This window comes from Balaenoptera borealis (genome assembly GCF_965194805.1).
Source record: "Balaenoptera borealis genome assembly, chromosome: 8".
NCBI lineage: Eukaryota > Metazoa > Chordata > Mammalia > Artiodactyla > Balaenopteridae > Balaenoptera > Balaenoptera borealis.
Genome location: NC_138865.1, coordinates 87,528,270 through 87,550,355, shown reverse-complemented (window position 1 = coordinate 87,550,355; position 22,086 = coordinate 87,528,270). Strand labels below are relative to the sequence as shown.

Below are 22,086 nucleotides of genomic sequence, written 5' to 3'. Positions count from 1 at the left end.
CAGCGGGTTGACTGGGTTGAACGCTAATAGATAGTGAAATAGGTTCAAGTCAGCAGTGGGGTTGGATGCAGTAATCGGGCTTGGTGGTCGTAGTTTGAGTAACTGTGATTTGGGTCTCTACATCCTCCTGAGAATTGGAGTAGTGACTGTTAGCATTGGGTCCCAGAGAGGGCCCTCCTGGGCAGACTTGCATGACGCCATAGGGAAGCCTGTCACCTGGAAGGCTGTCGAGATTGGGTTTCTTTAGGATTCTCTGATTCACTCTTGAACACCTGTCAGAGTTGTCCCTTGTAGAAGGAAAGAACATTGTGGATAAGGCACGTTGGAAAGTACACATTAGATGGTGCCCCTGGAAGAACAGCATACAGTTATAATCAAAGATGCTAATAAATTGGAAAGTGAGAGGTGGGGATGAGGAGAGCAAGGAGTCTAAGAAGTAGGTCAGAGTTCTTAATAATGACTGAAAGATACTCCTTCCACATGCAGCAAGTGGTCCTTCCTGGAATGCGATCACCCTCTGGGAAGAAATGTTTGGGTGGTTGACAGTTTGTATTCTTTTATATAGGAACTTGTTAAAATGGTGATAACAGTGTTCTTCTGGTGGTTTTGAATTGAAGTAGCAATATAATAAGGAAAAAAGAAGTGAAGCAAGGACAGAGAAAAATATTGTAAATGAACTCCTCTTAATAGGGAGATAAAAAATTTACAAAGATAAATGTGAACTGTGTGGGACACAGGGTAATCAGGAGGCATCTGTTATGTGGAAGAAGGAGGCTAAATCTGAGGTTTCAGGAAGGGACTGTGTGAAGGGTCAGGGTTAGAAGAAATGTGACGTATGAAGTCACTGAACTCAGAGAATCATGTACAGGTCACCAAGACCTGATGGACAGGCAAAATAACATTTTAAATTAAATTACCTCATAAGTGAGCCAAGAACCTAGTTGGAGGAGAGGCCCACCTGAAACTGAACTGCTTTCAACCCACTCAGAGTCCTGGCATCAGAGCTCCTCCCTCCTGCAAATGACACTGTAATGAGAAGAGCAGCAGTCAAATTAGGAAAGGGGCAATTAGAGGCAGAGCTGTGGAAGGTCTGGAAGATGTTTGGGAGGAATGTGGAGTGCAAAGATAAGAAGTTGTGAGGGAAAGAATGAGTTATGTGAGAGTTGAATATGAAAGGGTTAACTTAATCTTACCAGAGGTACTGCTGACCTGTTTTTTCTCCCAGTGACTCTAGTCAAGTCACCTGTAGGTAATAATAAATCATGTACTTGTCTCATTTGGTTTACTTATTGGCAGCATTTCCTGAAAGAACTTAGAGCCTCAGAAAAGGCAGAATCCCACTCTCATAGTACCTGAGACATGTGGACCCGGTGTTGGAATAATCTAGGCACTCTGTTGCTTAGAGTGATTTTCTTTTCTGTTGCTCTGAATAATTGGAGTAGAGAAAGGGGTCAACACCAGGTATTGGGTCTTCAGAGAGCAAGGTATCCAGTCCTTGCCAAAGAAACCCACATTCTGGTGGAGGAGACAGAAGTCTGCTGAAAAGGCTTAGAAACCATGACCAAACCTAGTAGAAATAAGCATCTCTAATACCCAGATTGTGGTCTTGAAATATTGCTTCCACTAAAAGAAACCAGAACAATAAGCTCAACTGATTTTTGACAAAAGTAGAAAAGCAATTCAATGGAGAAAGGATAGCCCTTTCAACAAATGGTGCAGGAACAGTTGGATGACCATAGGTCCAAAAAAAATGAACTTCAAACTAAATCTTATACCTGAATCAAAAATTAACTCAAAATGGATCATAGACTTAAACGTGAAGGGTAAAACTATAAAACTTTTAGGAAAAAAAAAAAAAAAACAGGAGAAAATATTTAGGATCTAGAGCTAGGTAAAGAGTTCTTGGACTTGACACTAAAAGCCCAATTTATCAAAGGAAAAGTGTAAAATTGCAGTGTGGTGCTGGCATAAGGATTGACAAATAGTTCAATGAAACAGAATAAATCACCCAGAAATAGATCCACGCTACTGTCATTAGATTTTTGACAAAGGCACCAAAGCAAGCCAATAGGGAAAGGAGATTCTTTTTAACAAATGGTGCTGGAATAACTGGATATTCACATAAGAAAATTAACTTCAACCTCCACCTCATACCATAACAAAAATTAATTCATGATTGGATCGTAGGTCAAAATGCAAAAGTTAAAACCACAAAGCTTTTAGAAGAAAATATAGGAGGATATCTTCATTATGTGGGGATTAACAAAGGCTTCTCAGGTAAAAGAAACCAATAATCATTTTTTAAAAAAAAAAGGTATGTTCAGCTTCAGCAAAATTAAAAACTTCTCATCAAAAGATACTATTAAGAAAGTGAAACGACAAGCTACAGAGTAGAAGAAAATATTCACGGAACATTTATCTGGCAAAGGATATATAAAGAAGTCCTATAATTGAATAATAAAAAAGACAACCCCATTTTAAAAAAAATAGACAAAAGATTTGAACACTTCAAAAGAGATATATGAAAGGCCAATAAGCACATGAAAGTGTTCAACATCATTAGTCATGAAGGAAATGCAAATTAAAACCAAAATGAGATACCGATTTCAAAAAAGATACATGCACCCCTATGTTCATAGCAGCATTATTCACAATAGCCAAGACATGGAAGCAACCTAAGTGTCCATTAACAGATGAATGGATAAAGAAGATGTGGTATGTATATACAATGGAATATTCCTCAGCCAGAAAAGAGAAATATTGCCATTTGCAGCAACATGGATGGGCCTAGAGATTATCACACTGAGTGAAATAAGTCAGAGAAAGACAAATATTACATGATATCACTTATATGTGAAATCTAAAAATAATACAAATCAACTTATTTATAAAACAGAATCAGACTCAAAGACATAGAAAACAAACTTATGCTTACCAAAGGGGAAAGGGGAAGGGGAGGGATAAATTTAGGAGCATGGGATTAACAGATACATGCCATTATATATAATATAGATAAACAACAAGGATCTACTGTATAGCACAGGGAACTATATTCAGTACTGTATCTTGTAATAACCTATAATGGAAAAGAATCTGAATCTGTAACACTATATTGTAAATCAACTATAGTTCAATAAAAAAATTTTATTTAATGAGGTACCATTACATATCCACCAGAATGATACAAGACCGACAACAGTAAATGTTAGTGAAGTTGTGGAGCAGTGGTGTTTCTTATACATTCACGGTGAGAGTGTAAAATGTTCTTTGGAAAAAGAACCCAGCAATTTCACTTCTAAGCATTTACTCAAAAAAAATTAAAACATATGTCCACAAAGCACTTGTATAAGAATATTCACAGCAACATTATTCATAATAGCATCAAAATGGAAACAGTTTTGCTTTCTACCAATAGGAGGATCGATTTTTTAAAAAACTGTGATATATTAATATATAATGAACTACTACTCAACAGTAAAAAGGGATGAGCTACTGATACATGCAGCAAAATGGATGAGTCTCCAAAATATTCTTCTGAGTGAAAGAAGTCTTACACAAAAGAATACTTACTGCATGATTCCATTAATATGAAATTCTAGAACAGGCAAAACTAATCTGTGGTAGAAAAATCACAACAGTGGTTGCCTCTTGAGATTGGGGTTAGGGATTGACTAAGAAAAGTCATGAGTGAACTTTCTGGGGTGACGGTAATATTCTATATTGGTGGGGTTTGGATTAGATGTGTGAATGCATTTGTCAAAATTCTGCAAATGTACACTGGTGCATCAACACTGTGGAATGCTACTAAGCATTCTAAAGGAACAAACTAGTGATACACAGACTTGAATGCATCTCCAAGGAATAATGCTGAGAGAAAAAAGCCAGTCCCATCCTTACACACTGTAAGATTCCATTTATATGACATTTTTAAGTGACACAATTTTAGAATGGAGGACAGATTAATGGTTGTCAGGGATTAGGGATGGGAAGAGGAGTCAGAAGGGTGGTAGGTGTGATTATAAAAGGGTAGTATGAGGGGTCCTTGTGGTGTTGGAACTGTTAGTGTCTTGACTATGGATAGTGGATACATGAACCTACACAGGTGATAAAAATTGTACAGAATGTAATATAGACACACAAAAACGAGTATAAGTAAAACAGGAAATCTGAATAAGGTGGTGGATTGTATCAATGTCACTATGCTGGTTGTGTTATTATGCTGTAGTTTTGCAAAATGTTACCACTGCGGGTAACTGGGCAAAGCATACAAGAGATCTCTATTATTTCTTACAATTTCATACAGACCTACAATTATCTCAGTAAAAATTTCAATTTAAAATAAACACAAATTCTTTCTTAGAGAATTGTCTGATACCATGTCTGGGCAAGAAATGTAAAAAGTGAGCCAGGAACATCTTGAAGTACCACATAGCAAGGAAACGATCAAAGATTACTGAGGTTGTGCCAGAAGCACTGAGGAACTAAATCGAGGCCAAAGCTGGCTCAATTTGAGCTTCAGAAAGAATAGCAAATTCAAAGACTTGAAAGCCATAAAATATGTTTAAATCCATGTGTTTATAATAATAGTTTAAACACATGCACACACAAACCCAAATTGGTTACCTTCAAAGTGTAACGGGACAAATTCATCATCTTGAAACCTGGGACATGAAAGAGTCAAGCTGGCCTTTCCTAAGTGGACTGTACCTCTGGGTAACCAAATGATGGATGAAGAGAAGACTCTCCTATTTGCTGAAAGTTATTTCAGCAAATAAATCAAAACCAGATGATCCAGTTGGAGTTTCACCATTTTTTTTACCTCCAGGGAAATGAATGGGTCTAGGCATTGGGCGTCAGTGGGCACTGACATCAAAAAAGCAACAGCCAGACTTGTGGACATCTCCTGATAAAAAGATACACCACCACTTGTAGACTTGCTAAGGGGATGGAGCCTGAGTCCAGTCTAGCCCCTGATCCAGCTGCCAATACACAGGAAATCAGCTGACGGGGCAACAAAGTGAACTCTCCCATGAGAACATACGCGGTCGGCGAAGTCCAGACTGAGAAACTTCGGTCAAATGGTTCAAGTTCTTCAACAGATAGGTAGTAAAGAAAAGAAAAGGATGGAAGGGGAACCTGTAGATGGAATGAGAATCAAACACTTATCAAGCTAAAAACCTAAGGACAAAACTAAAACTATACTGTCTAAGGATGCATGCTTAGGTGATAAAACCACAAAGAAACCTAAGGAAGGGATTACTACAGAGTCAGGAGGAAAATGTTTACTCTGGGGGCAGGATTGGGATGGGGCCCATGGAGAGGCTTCTGGAGTGGCTGGCAAAATTGTTTTTTTGACCTAGGAGGTGGTTAACAGGATGTTTGCCTTATAAATCAATTCGCTAACCTACACATTTGCTTTGTGTCCTCTGTCTTGTTTTACATTTTAAATAGGCTGTGATAGAGCTGTTCTCAGGTTGCCATTGGAAGCCAGAGAGGCACTTCATATCTAAGGAGAGAGGATGAGGAAAGGCCCTCTGTAGGGATATTACTGGGAGAGTGAGGGTAGGGTGGGAAGAATGTCAGGGATGAGGCCAGAGAAATAAACAAGCTCATGACCTGTCTTCTGTACTAGACTTTATCCTAGAAGCCATGGGGGGCCACTGAGGAATTTCACACTAAGTGACCAGACCAGATTCATATTTTAGAAAGATTCCTCTGGCAGATGGATTGGATGGAGGCAGGAGTGGTTCCAGGGAGACCGGTTAAGACTCTACTGTAGTAATCCAGAGTAAAGATGGTGAAGCCAGAAATAACACAGTGACAGAGAGGGTAGAGAGCAAACACTAATTTGAGAGTACTTAAGGAGGCAGAAACATAGGGCTTGAGAGGCTATCTGGGAGAGAGAGGGAGGGAAGGAGATAGAAGAGAAATTAAGGAGGTTTCCCTAAATTCGAGACAAAGTTTACACACAATAAAATGCACAGAATGGAAGCATACAGTCCAGTGAGGTTTTTTACATGTATGCACCTATATAACTCACATACCAGTGAAGCTATAAAGCTTTTCCCTTACTCCCAAAGTTTCCTCTTGACCCCCGCAAGTCAATCCCTACCCCACTGGCAAGCACTGTTCTGATTTTTATCACCATAGATGATTTTATCTGTTTTTGAACTTCACCTAAATGGAATCATACAATATGTAGTCTTTTGTGACTAATTTCTTTTGCCTAGCACATTCTTTTTTCAATTCATCCATGTTGTGTGTTATCAGCTGTTCATCCCTTTTTATTGCTGAATAGTATTCCATTGTATGAATACACCATTATTTGTTTATCCACTCTTCTGTTGATGGACATTTGGGTTGTTTCTAGTTTTCTGTCTGTTTGTTTTACTATTAGGAATAAAGCTGCTGTAAACATTCTTATATCCGTCCTTTCGTAGATATACATTTTCACTTATCTTGGGTAAATATCTAGGAGTGGAATTTCTAGGTCACAGGATAGGCATGTGGTTTTTTTGGTTTGTTTGGTTTTTTAATATTTATTTATTTTTTGGCTGTGTTGGGTCTTAGTTGCGGCACACAGGATCTTTCGTTGCGGTGTGTGGGCTTCTCTCTAGTTGTGGCTTGCAGGCTCCAGAGCGCATGGGCTCTGTAGTTGTGGTGCGTGGGCTTAGTTGCCCCACGGCATGTGGGATCTTAGTTCCCCGACCAGGGATCGAACCTGTGTCCCCTGCATTGCAAGAAGGATTCTTAACCACTGGACCACCAGGGAAGTCCCGGGATAGGTATATGTTTTAACTGCAGAAGAAATCGCCAGTTTCCTAAAGTGCTTCTAGTATTTAATACTCCTACCAACAATGTATGAGAATTCTGGTTACTTCACATCTTTGATGCTTTCAGTGTTCTTAATTTTAGCCATTTTAGTGTGTGTGAAACACACATTTATCTCATCATGGTTTTAATACAAATTGAGTAATAATGAATACTAATGATGTTGAGCATCTCTTCATGAGTTTATCGGCTGTTCATTTTTCTTTTTGTAGTTTCTGTTCAAATCTTTGCCTATTTTTTATTGGGTTTTGTTATTACTGAGTTGTAGGATTTCTTAATATATCCTGGATTCAAGCCCTTTGTCCTGTATATGTTGTATTGCAAATATTTTTCCCTGTTCTATCATTCTCTTTTCCTAATGATGTCTTTTGATAAACAGAAAATTTTAATTTTGATAGACCAATTTACTAGGTTTTTTTAAATGATTAATGCCTTTTGTGTTCTCAGAAATCTTTTCCTACCCCAAGGTTGCAAATGTATTTTCCTATATTTTCTTCTAGGAGCATTATAGATTTAGTTTTTTTATGTGTATGTCTATAATCAATCTTGAGTTACTTTTTCATGTATGGTGTGAGTTATGAGGCAAAAGTTCTTTTTTTTTCCATATGGATATCATTTTTCCAGCACCACTTGATGAAAAGGCTTTTCTCCATCCACTGAATTGCATTGATGTTTTGTCAGAAATCAGTTGACCAGTATACGTACAAATCTATTTCTGGACTCTCTAGTTTTCTTTTTTTTTTTTAGTTTCATTTTTATTTTGTATTGGAGTATAGTTGATTTACAATGTTGTATTAGTTTCAGGTGTACAGCAAAGTGATTCAGTTATACATATGCATATGTCCATTCTTTGTCAGATTCTTTTCCCATATAGGTTATTACACGATATTGAGTTGAGTTCCCAGTGCTATTCAGCAGGTCCTTGCTGATTATCTATTTTGTATATAGTAACGTGTATATACAGAATGTATATATACATTTATCCCTCCCCCCCCGCCACCTTTCCCCTTTGGTAACCATAAGTTTGTTTCTGAAGTCTGTGAGTCTTTCTGTTTTGTAAATAAGTTCATTTGTATCATTTTTTTTAGATTCCACATATAAGTGATATCATATGATATTTGTCTTTCTCTGTCTGACTTACTTCACTTAGTATGGTAATCTCTAGGTCCATCCATGTTGCTGCAAATGGCATTATTTCATTCTTTTTTATGGCCAAGTAATATTCCATTGTATATATGTACCACATCTTCTTTATCTGTTCCTCTGTCGATGGACATTTAGGTTGCTTCCATGTCTTGGCTATTGTAAATAGTGCTGCAGTGAACACTGGGGTGCATGTATCTTTTTGAATTAGGTTTTCTCTAGATATATGCCCAGGAGTGGGCTTGCTGGATTATATGGTAGTTCTATTTTTAGTTTTTTAAGGAACCCCCATACTCTTCTTCATAGCGGTTGTACCAACTTACATTCCCACCAACAGTGTAAGAGGGTTCGCTTTTCTCCACACCCTTTCCAGCATTTATTGTTTGTAGACTTTTCAGTGATGGCCATTCTGACCAGTGTGAGATGCTACCTCATTGTAGTTTTGATTTGTATTTCTCTAATAATTAGCAATGTTGAACATCTTTTCATGTGCTTTTTGGCCATCTGTATGTCCTCTTTGGAGAAATGTCCATTAAGATCTTCTGCCCATTTTTTGATTTGTTTGTTTGTTTGTTTTTTATATTGAGCTGCCTGAGCTGTTTGTATATTTTGGAGATGAATCCCTTGTTGGTTGTATCATTTGCAAATATTTTCTCCCATTCTGTGGGTTGTCTTTTCATTTTGTTTACGGTTTCCTTTGCTGTGCAAAGCTGTAAAGTTTAATTAGGTCCCATTTGTTTATTTTTGTTTTTATTTTCATTACTCTAGAAGGTGGATCCAAAAAGATATTGCTGCAGTTTACATCAAAGAGTGTTCTGCCTATGTTTTCCTCTAAGAGTTTCATAGTATCCAGTCTTACATTTAGGTCTTTAATCCATTTTGAGTTTGTTTTTCTATATGGTGTTAGAGAATGTTCTAATTTCATTCTTTTACATGTAGCTGTCCAGTTTTCCCAGCACCATTTATTGAAGAGACTGTCTTTTCTCCGTTGTCATAGATTAATTGACCATAGGTGCATGAGTTTATTTCTGGGCTTTTTATACTGTTCCATTGATCTATATTTCTGTTTTTGTGCCAGTACTGTACTGTCTTGATTACTGTATCTTTGTAGTATAGTCTGAAGTCAGGGAACCTGATTCCTCCAGCTCCATTTTTCTTTCTTAGGATTGCTTTGGCTATTTGGGGTCTTTTGTGTTTCCATACAAATTAAAAAATTTTTTGTTCTAGTTCTGTGAAAAATGCCATTGGTAATTTGATAGGGATTGCATTGAATCTGTAGATTGCCTTGGGTAGTAGAGTCGTTTTGACAATATTGATTCTTCCAATCCAAGAACATGGTATATCTTTCCATCTGTTTGTGTCATCTTCGAATTCTTTCATCAGCATCTTATATAATTCAGAGTACAGGTCTTTTGCCTCCTTAGGTAGGTTTATTCCTAGGTATTTTATTCTTTTTGATGCAGTGGTAAATAGGATTGTTTCCTTAATTTCTCTTTCTCATCTTTTGTTGTCAGTGTATAGAAATGCAAGAGATTTCTGTGCATTAGTTTTGTATCCTGCAACTTTACCGAATTTATTGATCAGCTCTAATAGTTTTCTGGTAACATATTTAGGATTTTCTATGTATAGTATCATGTCATCTGCAAACAGTGACCGTTTTACTTATTCTTTTCCAATTTGGATTCCTTTTATTTCTTTTTCTTCTCTGATTGCCATGGCTAGGATTTCCAGAACTATCTTGAATAAAATTGGCAAGAGTGTACACCCTTACCTTGTTCCTGATCTTAGAGGAAATGCTTTCAGCTTTTCACTGTTGAGTACCATGTTAGCTGTGGGTTTGTCATAGATGGCCTTTATCATGTTGAGGTAGGTTCCCTCTCTACCCACTTTCTGGAGAGTTTTTATCATAAATCAGTGTTGAATTTTATCGAAAGGTTTTTCTGCATCTATTGAGATGATCATATGGTTTTTATTCTTCAATTTGTTAATGTGGTGTATCACACTGATTGATTTGCAGATATTGAAAAATTCTTGCACCCCTGGGATAAATCCCACTTGATCATGGTGTATGACCCTTTTAATGTATTGTTGAATTCGGTTTGCTAGTATTTTGTTAAAGATTTTTGCATCTGTGTTCATCAGTGATATTGGCCTGTAATTTTCTTTTTTTGTGCTGTATTTGTCTGGTTTTGGTATCTGAGTGATGGTGGCCTCATAGAATGAGTTTGGGAATGTTCCCTCCTCTGCAGCTTTTTGGAATAGTTCCAGAAGGATAGTTGTTAACTCTTCTCTAAATGTTTGATAGACTTCACCTGTGAAACCATCTGGTCCTGGACTTTTTGTTTGTTGGAAGTTTTTTAATCACAGTTTCAATATCAGTACTTGTGATTGGTCTGTTCATATTTTCTATTTCTTCCTGGTTCATTCTTGGAAGATTGTACCTTTCTAAGAATTTGTCCATTTCTTCCAGGTTGTCCATTTTATTGGCATATAGTTGCTTGTAGTAGTCTCTTATGATCCTTTGTATTTCTGTGGTGTTGGTTGTAACTTCTCCTTTTTCATTCTAATGTTATTGATTTGAGCTCTCTACCTTTTTTTCTTGATGAGTCTAGCTAAAGGTTTATTAATTTTGCTTATCTTTTCAAAGAACCAGCTTGATCTTTTCTATTGTTTTCTTCACCTCTATTTCATTTATTTCTGCTCTGATCTTTATGGTTTCTTTCCTTCTACTAACTTTGGGTTTTGTTTGTTATTCTTTCTCTAGTTACTTTAGGTGTAAGGTTAGGTTGTTTGAGATTTTTCTTGTTTCCTGAGGAAGATTGTATTGCTATAACCTTCCCTATTTGAACTGCTTTTGCTGCGTCCCATAGGTTTTGGATTGTTGTGTTTTCGTTTTCTTATGTATCTAGGTATATTTTATTTCCTCTTTGATTTCTTCAGTGATCCATTGATTGTTTAGTAACATATTGTTTAGCCTCCACGTGTTTGCTTTTTTTACTGTTTTTTTCTTGTAGTTGATTTCTAATCTCATAGCGTTGTGATCGGAAAAGATGTTTGATATGATTTCAGTTTTCTTAAATTTACTAAGGCTTGCTTTATGGCCCAGCATGTGATCTATCCTGGAGAATGTTCTCTGTGCACTTAAGTAGAATGTGTATCCTGCTGCTTTCGGATGGAATGTTCTGTAAATATCAATTAAGTCCATGTGATCTAATGTATCATTTAAGGCCTGTGTTTCCTTATTGATTTTCTTTCTGGATGATCTGTCCATTGATGTAAGTGGGGTGTTAAAGTCCCCTACTATTACTGTGTTACTGTCAATTTTTCCTTTTATGGCTGTTAGCATTTGCCTTATATGTTGAGGTCCCCCTATGTTGGGTGCATATATATTTACAGTTGTTATATCTTCTTGGATTGATCCCTTGATCATTATGTAGCCTCCTTCTTTGTCTGTTGTAACAGCCTTTATCTTAAAGTCTATTTTGTCTGACATGAGTATTGCTACTCCAGCTTTCTTTTGATTTCCATTTGCATGGAGTACCATTTTCCATCCCCTCACTTTGTCTGTATGTGTCCCTATATCTGAAGTGGGTCTCTTGTAGACAGCATATATACGGGTCTTGTTTTTGTATCCATTCAGCCAGTCTATGTCTTTTGGTTGGAGCATTTAATCCATTTACATTTAAGGTAGTCATCAATATGTATGTTCTTATTGCCATTTTGATAATTGTTTGGGATTTGTTTTTGTGGTTCTTTTTTCTTCCCTTCCTCTTTTGTTCTCTTGTGATTTGATGACTATCTTTAGTGTTGTGTTTGGATTGCTTTCTTTTGTGTGTGTATCTATTGTAGATTGTTGGTTTGCGGTTACCATGGTTTTGGTATAGCAGTCTATATATATGCATGATTGTTTTAGGTTGCTGATCTCTTAATTTCAAATGTGTTTCAAATGTCCTGCATTTGTATTCTCCTCCTCTCACAATTACTGGTTTAAGTATCATATTTGTGTGTGGATGATTACCTACCTTAACTGTATGTTTCCCTTTACTGGTGAGCTTTCCCATTCGTAATTTTCTTGTTTCTAGTTGTGGCCTTTTCTTTTCCATCTAGAGAAGTTCCTTTAGCATTTTTTGTAAAGCTGGTCTGGTGGTGCTGAATTCTCTTAGCTTTTGCTTGTCTGTAAAGTTTTTGATTTCTCCCCAGAATCTGAATGGAAGCCTTGCTGGGTAGAGTATTCTTGGTTGTAGGTTTTCCCCTTTCATCACTTTCAGTATATCGTGCCACTCCTTTCTGGCCTGCAGAGTTTCTGCTGAAAAATCAGCCGATAACCTTATGAGGATTCCCTTGTATTTTATTTGTTGCTTTTTCTCTTGTTGCTTTTAATATTTTATCTTTGTTTTTAATTTTTGTCAATTTGAATAGTATGTATCTTGGCATGTTCCTCCTTGGGTTTATCCCCTATGGGATTCTCTGCGCATCCTGGACTTGAGTGTTTCCTTTCCCATATTAAGGAAGTTTTCAACTATTATCTTTTCAAATATTTTCTCAGGCCTTTTCTCTCTCTCTTCTCCTTCTGGGATCCCTATAATGTGAATGTTGGTGCATTTAATGTTGTCCCAGAGGTCTCTCAGACTGTCCTCATTTCTTTTCATTCTTTTTTCTTTATTCTGTTCTGCAGCAGTGATTTCCACCAGTCTGTCTTCCAGCTCACTTATTTGTTCTTCTGCCTCATTTATTCTGCTATTGATTCCTTCTACTGTATTTTTCATTTCAGTAATCATCTGTTCTTGTTCTTCTCTGTTCTTTAAAACTTTAAAACATCTTGTTCATCTCTGTTCTTTAAAACTTCTAACTCTTTGTTAAACATTTCATGTATCTTCTCAATCTGTGCCTCCATTCTTTTTCCGAGATCTTGGATCACCTCTACTGTCATTACTCTGAATTCTTTTTTAGGCAGATTGCCTATGTCCACTTCACTTAGTTGTCCTTCTGGAGTTTTATCTTGTTCCTTCATCTGGGACATATTCCTCTGCCATCTTGTTTTGTCTAACTTTCTGTGTTTGTGGCCTCCATTCCTCAGGCTGCAGAATTGTAGCTCCTCTTGCTTCTGGTGTCTGCCCCCTGGTTGATGAGGGTCCAAGGGCTTGTGCTGGCTTCCTGGTGGGAGGGACTGGTGCCTGCCCACTGGTGGGAGGGACTGGTGCCTGCCCACTGGTGGATGGAACTGGGTCTTAGGACTCTCTAGTTTTCTTATGCCAACATCACAGTATCTTGTAGCTGACATGTTGAGGGAGTCTAGATTATGTTGTCCTTTTTTTTTTTAGGACTGTTAAATTTCATTCTAGCAGGCATAAGTTACTGGCAGAACCCTTTGATCCTATGAAGCTTGACTTTAGTCTTCCGATTTGAATTTATTCCCATGGCACATCCTTTCTGAGTCTCAATATGAATGCTCCATATTCTGGGTGGAATTCCATGATCTCCCAGCTCTGCCTGATCTCTAGTATCACCACTTACCCCAGAGAAGGCAATTTTCCACTAGGTCTGTGGAAGTCCCACCCTGTGCACGTGTGGTCCAGCTTTCAGCCAAGAAACTGCCCACCAAACCCACCCCCACTCTGTGTCACTCACTCCCTCTGGATACCCTGCCTCGCAGATTTCAGCCACTTCAGCCCATAACTCAAATTTGCCTGCTCAGTAGACTGTCACTCTGCCTGGGCTCCATCTCCCTACCCCACAATGAGAAGGTGCCCCAAGATGACAGCTGGAGCAGTCATGCACTCTCCTCCTGTTTCCTTGCTCTGTAAGATCACAGTCCTGTGTGGCTTGCTACTCAGTGCCTGAGAGCATGTATTCTGTTGCCTCGCTTGTGGCAGGCGGGAGAATCCAGTTCTAGGAATTCTGCCATGGTCTAAATTGGAAGGTGAGGTTCCATTTTGGATACAATGCTGAGTTTTTAGTGTCTGTGGAACATTCAGGTAGAAATGTCTGGCCAGCAATTGGGTGTTCATGTATGGAGCTTGAAAGAGACAGCTGGGGCTGGAAATTCAGATTTTGAGGTTCTGAATTTACACTGGTAGTTGAAATCAAGGGAATGAATGTGATCACTTAGCTAGAGAATGGTTAGAGAAGGGATAGAAGAACATTCTTCTCCTTAAAAGGCTGGGAAGGTGTGGCTAAAGAAGGGATGAGGAACAGGAGACACGGGTGTCACAGAAACCACCACGAGTAAAATTGTGTTCGCCTGGGGGAGTTGCAGTATCAGGAGCCCAGCCTTTCTTTCCTCTCTACATCATGCTTACCAGTCCAGAGCCAGCTCTTCTCCAGTGCTGCTGAGAACTTCATAAAGTCTCACTGGGTGATCATGATGGAAGAACCTGCATACCTGGCTCTGATACTAATCCTGTAGAGTTAAAGCCATACCTGTCTGGAGGAGGCTCAGAATTTCTATCAGAGGTAATCACACATCTGTGTTTTTAGCCTTCTTGGGAATAATGGCTGACAAGTTTGATCATCATTTTTATAAAATTGAGGGGAAAACTAAGGCCCTGGAGAGGTGGACAACTTGATTATTAAAGTCAGTGATGGAGTTGGCCCTGTTTCTAGTTTTAGTTTCTAGTTGTCTAGAGACCTTACAGGGTTCAGACTTGAAAGTTGCTCTAGGTCATCTAATTCAGCCGCCTTGTTTTTTAGGTGGGGAGACTGACACTGATAAATGAGAGAGCTTAAGCTAGGTGTAAACAACAGAAATGCAGTGAAGCCAGCTTAGGCAAAAAGGAGAATTTACTAGAAGAGTACAGAGGTAGCTGAAGGGATTCAAAAGGCAAGGATGGAGCTGAGCTTTGAGAGTAGACTGGAGCTGTGATCTGCAGTGCTGGAGAAACACTGGGATGCCCCTTGTTTCTGCCCTTTTCTCTGCTTTTTTCTGTGTCTCTCATTCATCCTCCTCTCAATGCAGACCAGCTTCTTCTGCTTCCACCCTCCCCTGCCCCCAGAGAAAATGGTCACCAACAACTATTCCTGAGTTTATAGCTTAGGAAACAAGCCATTCATTCCCCTCCATTCAGGAGAGAAGTCAATCTGATTCTAGAATTGCAACTCACATTCCCCTAAAGATCTCAGTGGCCCAGTGGAGCCATCCAGAGTCCAGTCATTTGCAACCAGGGGTCTGGGTAGTGTTATTCCACACACACGGCTGCGGAAAGCCCTACCTCTGTAAGCAAGTGGTGTAAACTGTTGGTGGGGGGACGGATACTTTCCCAAAAAAAATCATGGGAGCAGATGGTTGGACAGCTAGCCCAGTAGATGCTTGAGACACTAGGGTTACATCAGTAACCAGTGGCAGAGCCAGGACCAAAACCTCAGCAGCAGTTTTCCTGAGGTTGCCTCCCATGAGGATTTGATCCGTGATGAGGAGAGACAGCTCTAGGACAGTAACAGCCAAAGATGGGTTCCCTCTGTATTAGTCCAAACTCTTTTAGCTACAAGTTACAGAAATTGAAATCAAACCAGCTTAAGCAGAAAGAGAATTTATTAGAAGGCCATTGAGGTACCTCACAGACTTGAAGGAAAACTGAAGATTCCAGGGCATCTTCAGGAATCTGGAATCATACCACCAGGACACATACACACATACTCACTATGTTTCTTTCTCTTTTTCAGTTTTCATCTTTCATCTCCTCATTTCTCCTTGGCTTTGGTAACACAAGGTTTTATCCATAAGGTAGGGAACATGGCTGCCAGCAGTTCCAGGGTCATATCCTTATAGTGTCTTTAAGAGAAAAGAAAGTTTTCCCTGCTGATTGCAGGTAGAAAAATCCCAGGGAAGGATTCTGACTCAGTGGGTGGAGTCCTGTGATTGGCTGGGCCTAGGTGCCTGTTCACCCCTGGGGTCAGAAGGCAGGGGATATTTTAAGAAGGGGGACTGTAAGCAGCATAGACAAAAACCTCTTTTGTTCTGTGTCTGTCTCCCAGGTGACCATGGAGGCTGGCGTCCTCCCCCTGGAGCTGTGGCGCATGATCTTAGCCTACCTGCCCCTTCCCGACCTGGGCCGTTGCAGCCTAGTGTGCAGGGCCTGGTATGAACTGATCCTCAGTCTTGATAGGACTCGCTGGCGGCAGCTGTATCTGGGCTACACTGAGTGTCGCCACCCCAACTGGCCCAACCAGCCTGATGTGGAACCTGAGTCTTGGAGGGAGGCCTTCAAGCAGCATTACCTTGCCTCCAAGATGTGGACCAAGAATGCCGCTATCTTGGAGACCTCTGTCTGCTTTTCTCTATTTCGCCGGAGGAGGACACGTCGTACCCTGAGTGTCGGGCCAGGCCATGAGTTTCACAGCCTAGGCAGTGCCCTGGCCATGTCCAGCCTATTTGACCGAATCCTGCTGTTCCCAGGTCTGCACGAAGAGCAAGGTGAAATTATCCTGAAGGTGCCCGTGGAGATCGTAGGCCACGGGAAGTTGGGCGAAGTGGCCCTGCTAGCCAGCATTGACCAGCAGTGCTCAACCACACGCCTGTGCAACCTCGTCTTCATGCCAGCCTGGTTCTCACCCTTCATGTTTAAGGTGGGTGTCTACCTCAGATGGATAGCCTCTCCCGGCCTGACCCTGGGCCTTGGCCTCTTTTCAGTGGGTTTGTAACCCTTTTTTTGTTGGAATTAAAAGAGAGAGAGTTAGTTATTAGTCCTATAACACACTCCTCTGAGTTCTGCACCAGTTGAGAAAGAGGCAGAGGGATCAGTAGAGATCAACATTCTGCTTTATTCCTGAAAAAGCTGTACTTAAAAAAATGAGCCTTGCACTGGAGGCCAAAATTGCTTTGTGCTTCTTCCTTTCCAACCTGGACCAACTGGGGCCACAGGTAGAGCAGCCAGGCTCCGGGAGCGTGCCACATGCCACATGCCACATGGTGACAGGAAGCAGAGAACAGGCAGCGTTCCCAGAGAGATGGCCAAAGAGGGGGGCTCTGCAGGCCAGTGACCTTCAGCACATTAGCCCCACTCTGCGGAGGGTCAAGGAAGGTCAGGCTTTTGCCAAGGGTGACTGGAGAGAGGATCAGGAAATATCAGTAGAACACATTCCTTCTAGGAAGGGAGCAGTTGTTTTCAAAGACAAGCATGTGTTGGGATGTTGGTAGCTTCTGGCAGAGCAGTCTAGAGCTAATAGCTGTAGACTGCCAGGAGCTGCATTGCCTAGAATCTGATTGTGATACATGGATTTTGTACCTAGTCAACAAAAATTATATTGCCACTATTCTACCAATAACAACCAAATTGTCTCTCACATTCATAATGATCATTATGCCACCAATCACTTATGATGCACTTACCGTGTGCCAGCCAAGTACTTTACAGCCATGATTAAGATGGGTAGTGTCAGCTGGCTTTATTGATGAGCAAATGGAGCCTCAACAAGGGTCTCAGACTTTGTAAGGGACAGAGGTAGGGTCCAAAGCCTGTAATCATAAGATAGATGACTTTCCATCTGTGGCCTCATTTGATCCCCACAACAAACAGTTGTGGTAGACAGAGTAGGTGTGTCCCCATTTTGCAGATGAGGGACACTGAGGCTCAGAGATGCTGAGTAACTTTCTCAAGTGGATAATTAGTGAGGTTGGAACTCAAATCCAGGCCTTTGAGTCTAACCACTTTTGAAATTACATTGTTCTGCATTCCCTGGAAGCTTAAAAGGCTGTTTGCTACTTAGAACATTTCAGAAGAACCGATGGGGTCCTTCTGTGCTCATCTGCAGATCTGGAAGAGCGGTTCGTTTCCAGACCTTCCACATTTCATAGTCATTTATTCTTCAGCCTCCACTTCCCCCTCACAAGTGCAGCTGCAGATCCTCAAGGGGTGGGTCCTGGCCGTAGACTTCTTTGTAGCCCAGCCCACCATCTGGCTTAGTGCTTGGCATATATTAGTGCTCAGTCCATGCTTGTCTTTTAACTAAAAGCAGGACAAGGGGCTAGGATGACCTTGCCTGAAAAATGCAAAGGCCAGGGTGACTTCACAGCCGTTTTTTATGACTTCTGAGGAGAACCCTAGCGATGGCTCTGCGTCTCTAGAGAGCCGGGGTTTTTCTACAGAGAGGACCAAGTAAGAGAAAATAGACTTAAATTTCAGCAAGAAAAAGTTAGGTTAGCCATAGGGAAGAACTAGAGAGGTTAAGGGGAGTTAAGTTCTGGGACAAGCTGTCAAGGGAGGTCACTGCTAGAGAATGTAAAATTGTCCAAGGATTACTAAATGGGATCATGAGACACTACTACCTCATTTTATGGTTCAGGTACATCTCATGGAGCTTGGCGTGGAATCCAGAAGCAGTTCTTCTTCAGGAATGCGGAGTAGCTGGGCTTCTCCGTCAGGCCTGGAGGGCTGAGGGTCTCAGGTGGGCTATTCTGTAGGGCCGAGCAGTACCCCCACCCCAGAGAACTCTCTGCTCTCCACGTCCCTTGACCCCAGATGATAACAGCTGGCTTTCCTCACGTGCCAACTTTGTGCCTGGCTCCGTGCCTGGTGCTTTGTTAGTTCGTGAGCCCCGTGTTGCAGAGAGAAACTGAGGCTTAGAGAAGTGATGTTTATCCAAGATAACACACCTGGAAGAGGCAGAGCTGGGAGCTGGGCCCTGCAGCTGGACCCCAGAGCCTGCACTCTTAGCCACTGCTCAGGGCACTCACCTGGTCACGGCAGTACACCTTGTCCCCCTCTTTAGGGATGTGGCCTGCTGTCTCCTGCCGTAGTTCTGCACCAGCACCAGTTCCCACGCAGAATTTCCCAGCACCTGTGTCTGGGCCTCCCACTGCTGGCCCAGCCCCAGCAGAGCTCAGCCCCTCCTCGCCCACCCTGGCCTCTGTCAGCCCTCCAGCTTTGCCCAGCTCTGTCCTGAGTCCACACTCCAGGCTGGCCTATGTGGTGAACCTCAGGGCTGCAGGCTCAGGTGGAGGCAGGCTCGCAGGGCCGAGGGAGGATTCGAATGAAGGGATAGTGCTTTGGAAGGAGAGACCCGGAGGAACATCACCTGGTGGGACACAGTCTCCGTGTAACTGAGACACCACGTGGGACCCTCACCCATCAGAGGGCTTGGTAAAGTTGGGCTCACATCCCAGCCAGTTCCTGTGTTTGTGAGAATCCAAAGCTCTCCTCCATCATTTCTCCCTTGAGTGACGGTCTCCTGGTTCATCTCCAGTATTAACGTGTCGATTCCATTTCACCCAGCATCCCTCTGAGCATTCAGCATCTTCCCCTTCTCCATGTTACCCACCCCCCCCCCCCAACTCTTTATTCTCACTAAGCACTTCATGAGCACTGGTGGAATTTACTTGAGATTTGAGGGTTTGGGGAAAGGCGCTGCTCCAGAAAGTGTACTTTTCTGCCGTTATCCGTTTCCACTCTTGTCCCCTGCCCTTTGGGATTGGAAGGAGGGAAGGGCAGGCAGCTCCAAATGATCTTCCTTCTGATGCACAGCAGCTCCTGGTTCCTCCTGGGGCTGGCAAGACCCTTGCCCTGTGGGGAAGGGAACATGACCAGCAGGACAGATGGCCTTTCCAGGTGCCACCCCCTTACAGAACAGTTAGAGCTCTGACTAGCAAAACAGATCTTATCCCTGTTACACCCACTTTCTCTCTTTCATTCCCCAGACAACTTCAGGTCACGTCCAGTTTGACAACTGCAACTTTGAGAATGGACACATCCAGGTCCATGGCCCGGGCACCTGCCAAGTGAAGTTTTGCACCTTCAAAAACACCCATGTCTTTCTGCACAATGTGCCCCTGTGTGTCCTGGAAAACTGTGAATTCGTGGGCAGTGAAAACAACTCTGTGACTGTTGAGGGCCACCCGTCCTCAGAAAACAACTGGGCCTACACGCATCTCTTAGGGCTTATCAGGTCCTCTCCTGGCGTGCTCCCGACAGAGGACTCTGACTCTTTAATGTCCTTGGACCTGGAAAGCAGGGACCAGGCCTGGAGCCCAAGAACCTGTGGCATTGTCATTGAGGGTAGCCAGAGCCCTACCAGCCCAGCAAGTGGCTCCCCCAAGGCTGGCTCACAGGAGGCAGAGGTGGGCAGTGATGGGGAAAGGGTGGCCCGGACCCCAGACAGCAGTGATGGAGGCCTGAGTCCCAGCGGTGAGGATGAGGATGAGGACCAGCTCACGTACAGACTGTCCTACCAAGTGCAGGGCCCGCGGCCGGTCCTGGGGGGCTCCTTTTTGGGCCCACCACTGCCGGGAGCATCCATCCAGCTGCCCAGCTGCCTGGTGCTGAACTCACTACACCAGGAGCTGCAGAAGGACAGGGAGGCCATGGCGCTGGCCAGCTCTGTGCAGGGCTGCCTCATCCGCAAGTGCCTGTTCCGGGACGGGAAGGGAGGCGTCTTCGTTTGCTCTTATGGCCGAGCCAAGATGGAAGGAAACATCTTCCGGAACCTGACTTACGCGGTGCGATGTATACATAATAGCAAGGTGCGGTGTATGCATAATAACAAGGTGCTGTCATAAGACTTACTGTACAGACCCATGAGGCCTCGCTGGGTCACAAGGAACATGATTTTTGAGTGGTGAGAGGGCTTCAGTGGCTGTACGCAGGAGGGCTTGGATGGTGCTAGCATGCATTTTTTTAAAAAATCCTCTTTTAAGCTTATAAAACACACTTGCCTCATGTCCATCATCTGATTTGGATGAGGCAGAAACTATTCTTCCCATTTTACAGAAGATGAAATAGGCCTAGGGAGGAAGGTGACTCACTCAGGATCACACAGCAGGTTAGAGGCCAAACAGAATGGGGACTAGAACCCAGGTCTTCCACCTCCTTTCACTATGCTGATATGTTATGCTGCTTCTCAAATATGTCACCCAACTCCTAGTAGAAGGAACAAGGGCTCTTTAGCCTGGATGCAAGATAATTTTGGGAGACGTGATCGCTGCCTGTGATCCAAACTGTGCGGGTAGTTGAGAAGGCTACCCAGACGAGGAGATGTCGAAGCTGAGTAGGATGAGGAGAAGAGAACCAAGGAAAATGGGCTGCGTGTGGTGAAAAGGAGGTGCACAGTGAGGGTTCGGGCAGCAGACATCCTGTGCTGGGGCCTGGATGTGAGGCCAAGTTCAGCAGTGTGGTGGGGACCGTCGGAAAATGAGCAGGGGAGGTAAGCAGAATCCACCTTGCCCAGGGCCTAGAAAGCCCCGTTGAGATGTATGGACTTCATGCTAAGAATGGGTCATCCTGCTCTGCCTGCCGTCAGCGCCTCGTACCTGCAACCCCCTCAGGCACCACAGGACAGTAGCAGCTCAGGATGGGAAAGGCTTCTAAAAGGAAAGACATGGCCTTTTAGAAGGAAGCATGACATAGCTCCTAGGTTTGAGTCTCACCTCTCCTCTAATTCACTGTGAACGTTACCTTCCTCTCGTGTGAAATGGAAATACTGCCCCACCTCTTCGACTGGGGGTTTGTGAGGACCCAGTGCCATAATATTGGCAAAAGCACTTAGAAAACTGAAGGGCATTGTACAGATGTCACATGTGAGTCTTGCAGGTCTTTGAAGGCTTCTAGAATGGTTAATAGCAGTTGCATCTTAATTGTATTTTACCCATTTCCAAAGAGGATTTCAGGTGGTGTTACCCTGAAAACACAATATAAAACTGTGCTATGAACAGAGAATAAAAGGTAAAGGTCAAATAAAAGGGGTGGGTGACAGCTTTGCTCTCAGGGGGACCACGATGAAAGGATCTGGGGTGAGCCCTCAAGGAGGGCTTTCCTCCTTGCATAGTTAATTAAGAGTGTGGCTTCTGAGTCAAATTCTGGCTCTGCCCCTTATTAGCTATGTGCCCTTTGGACTAATGATACTACCTGCTCCAAGGTGTGGTGAGGATTGATTGAGGTCATATATATGCATATATATATAAAGTGCTTAGCAGTGTGTCTCGTGCATAGCAAGTACTCCATAAATGTGTTTGGTGTTTTTTTTTAAGACTTTAAAAAAAAATCTTTCCCAGAGGAATGGTGCCTGGCCAAGCTGTCTAGGAAGACTAGGAGTTGGCAGGGTGAAGCTGTGAGGCAAAGGAGGCATGCAGGAAGGCCCAGACATAGAGAGGACACAGGACACTCAGGGAGTCGCGAGTAACCTCAA

At 42.3% G+C, this 22,086-nt stretch overlaps 1 protein-coding gene across 14 annotated transcripts in view; it reads left to right on the top strand.

Annotated features, from left to right (window-relative positions):
* Positions 1–22,086, top strand: part of FBXO10 (F-box protein 10) — an 82,746-nt gene that overhangs the window by 17,569 nt on the left and 43,091 nt on the right. For 13 of the 14 annotated variants that reach the window (XM_082403840.1, XM_082403837.1, XM_082403844.1 and 10 more), the window contains 2 exons: positions 15,946–16,536; positions 19,604–20,425. In XM_082403840.1, the coding sequence (XP_082259966.1) occupies positions 15,952–16,536; positions 19,604–20,425 (1,407 nt within the window). In that variant the 5' untranslated portion in view covers positions 15,946–15,951. Of the gene's footprint in view, positions 1–15,633; positions 15,695–15,945; positions 16,537–19,603; positions 20,426–22,086 lie in introns of all 14 variants that reach the window. The other variant, XM_082403843.1, reaches the window with a different exon arrangement.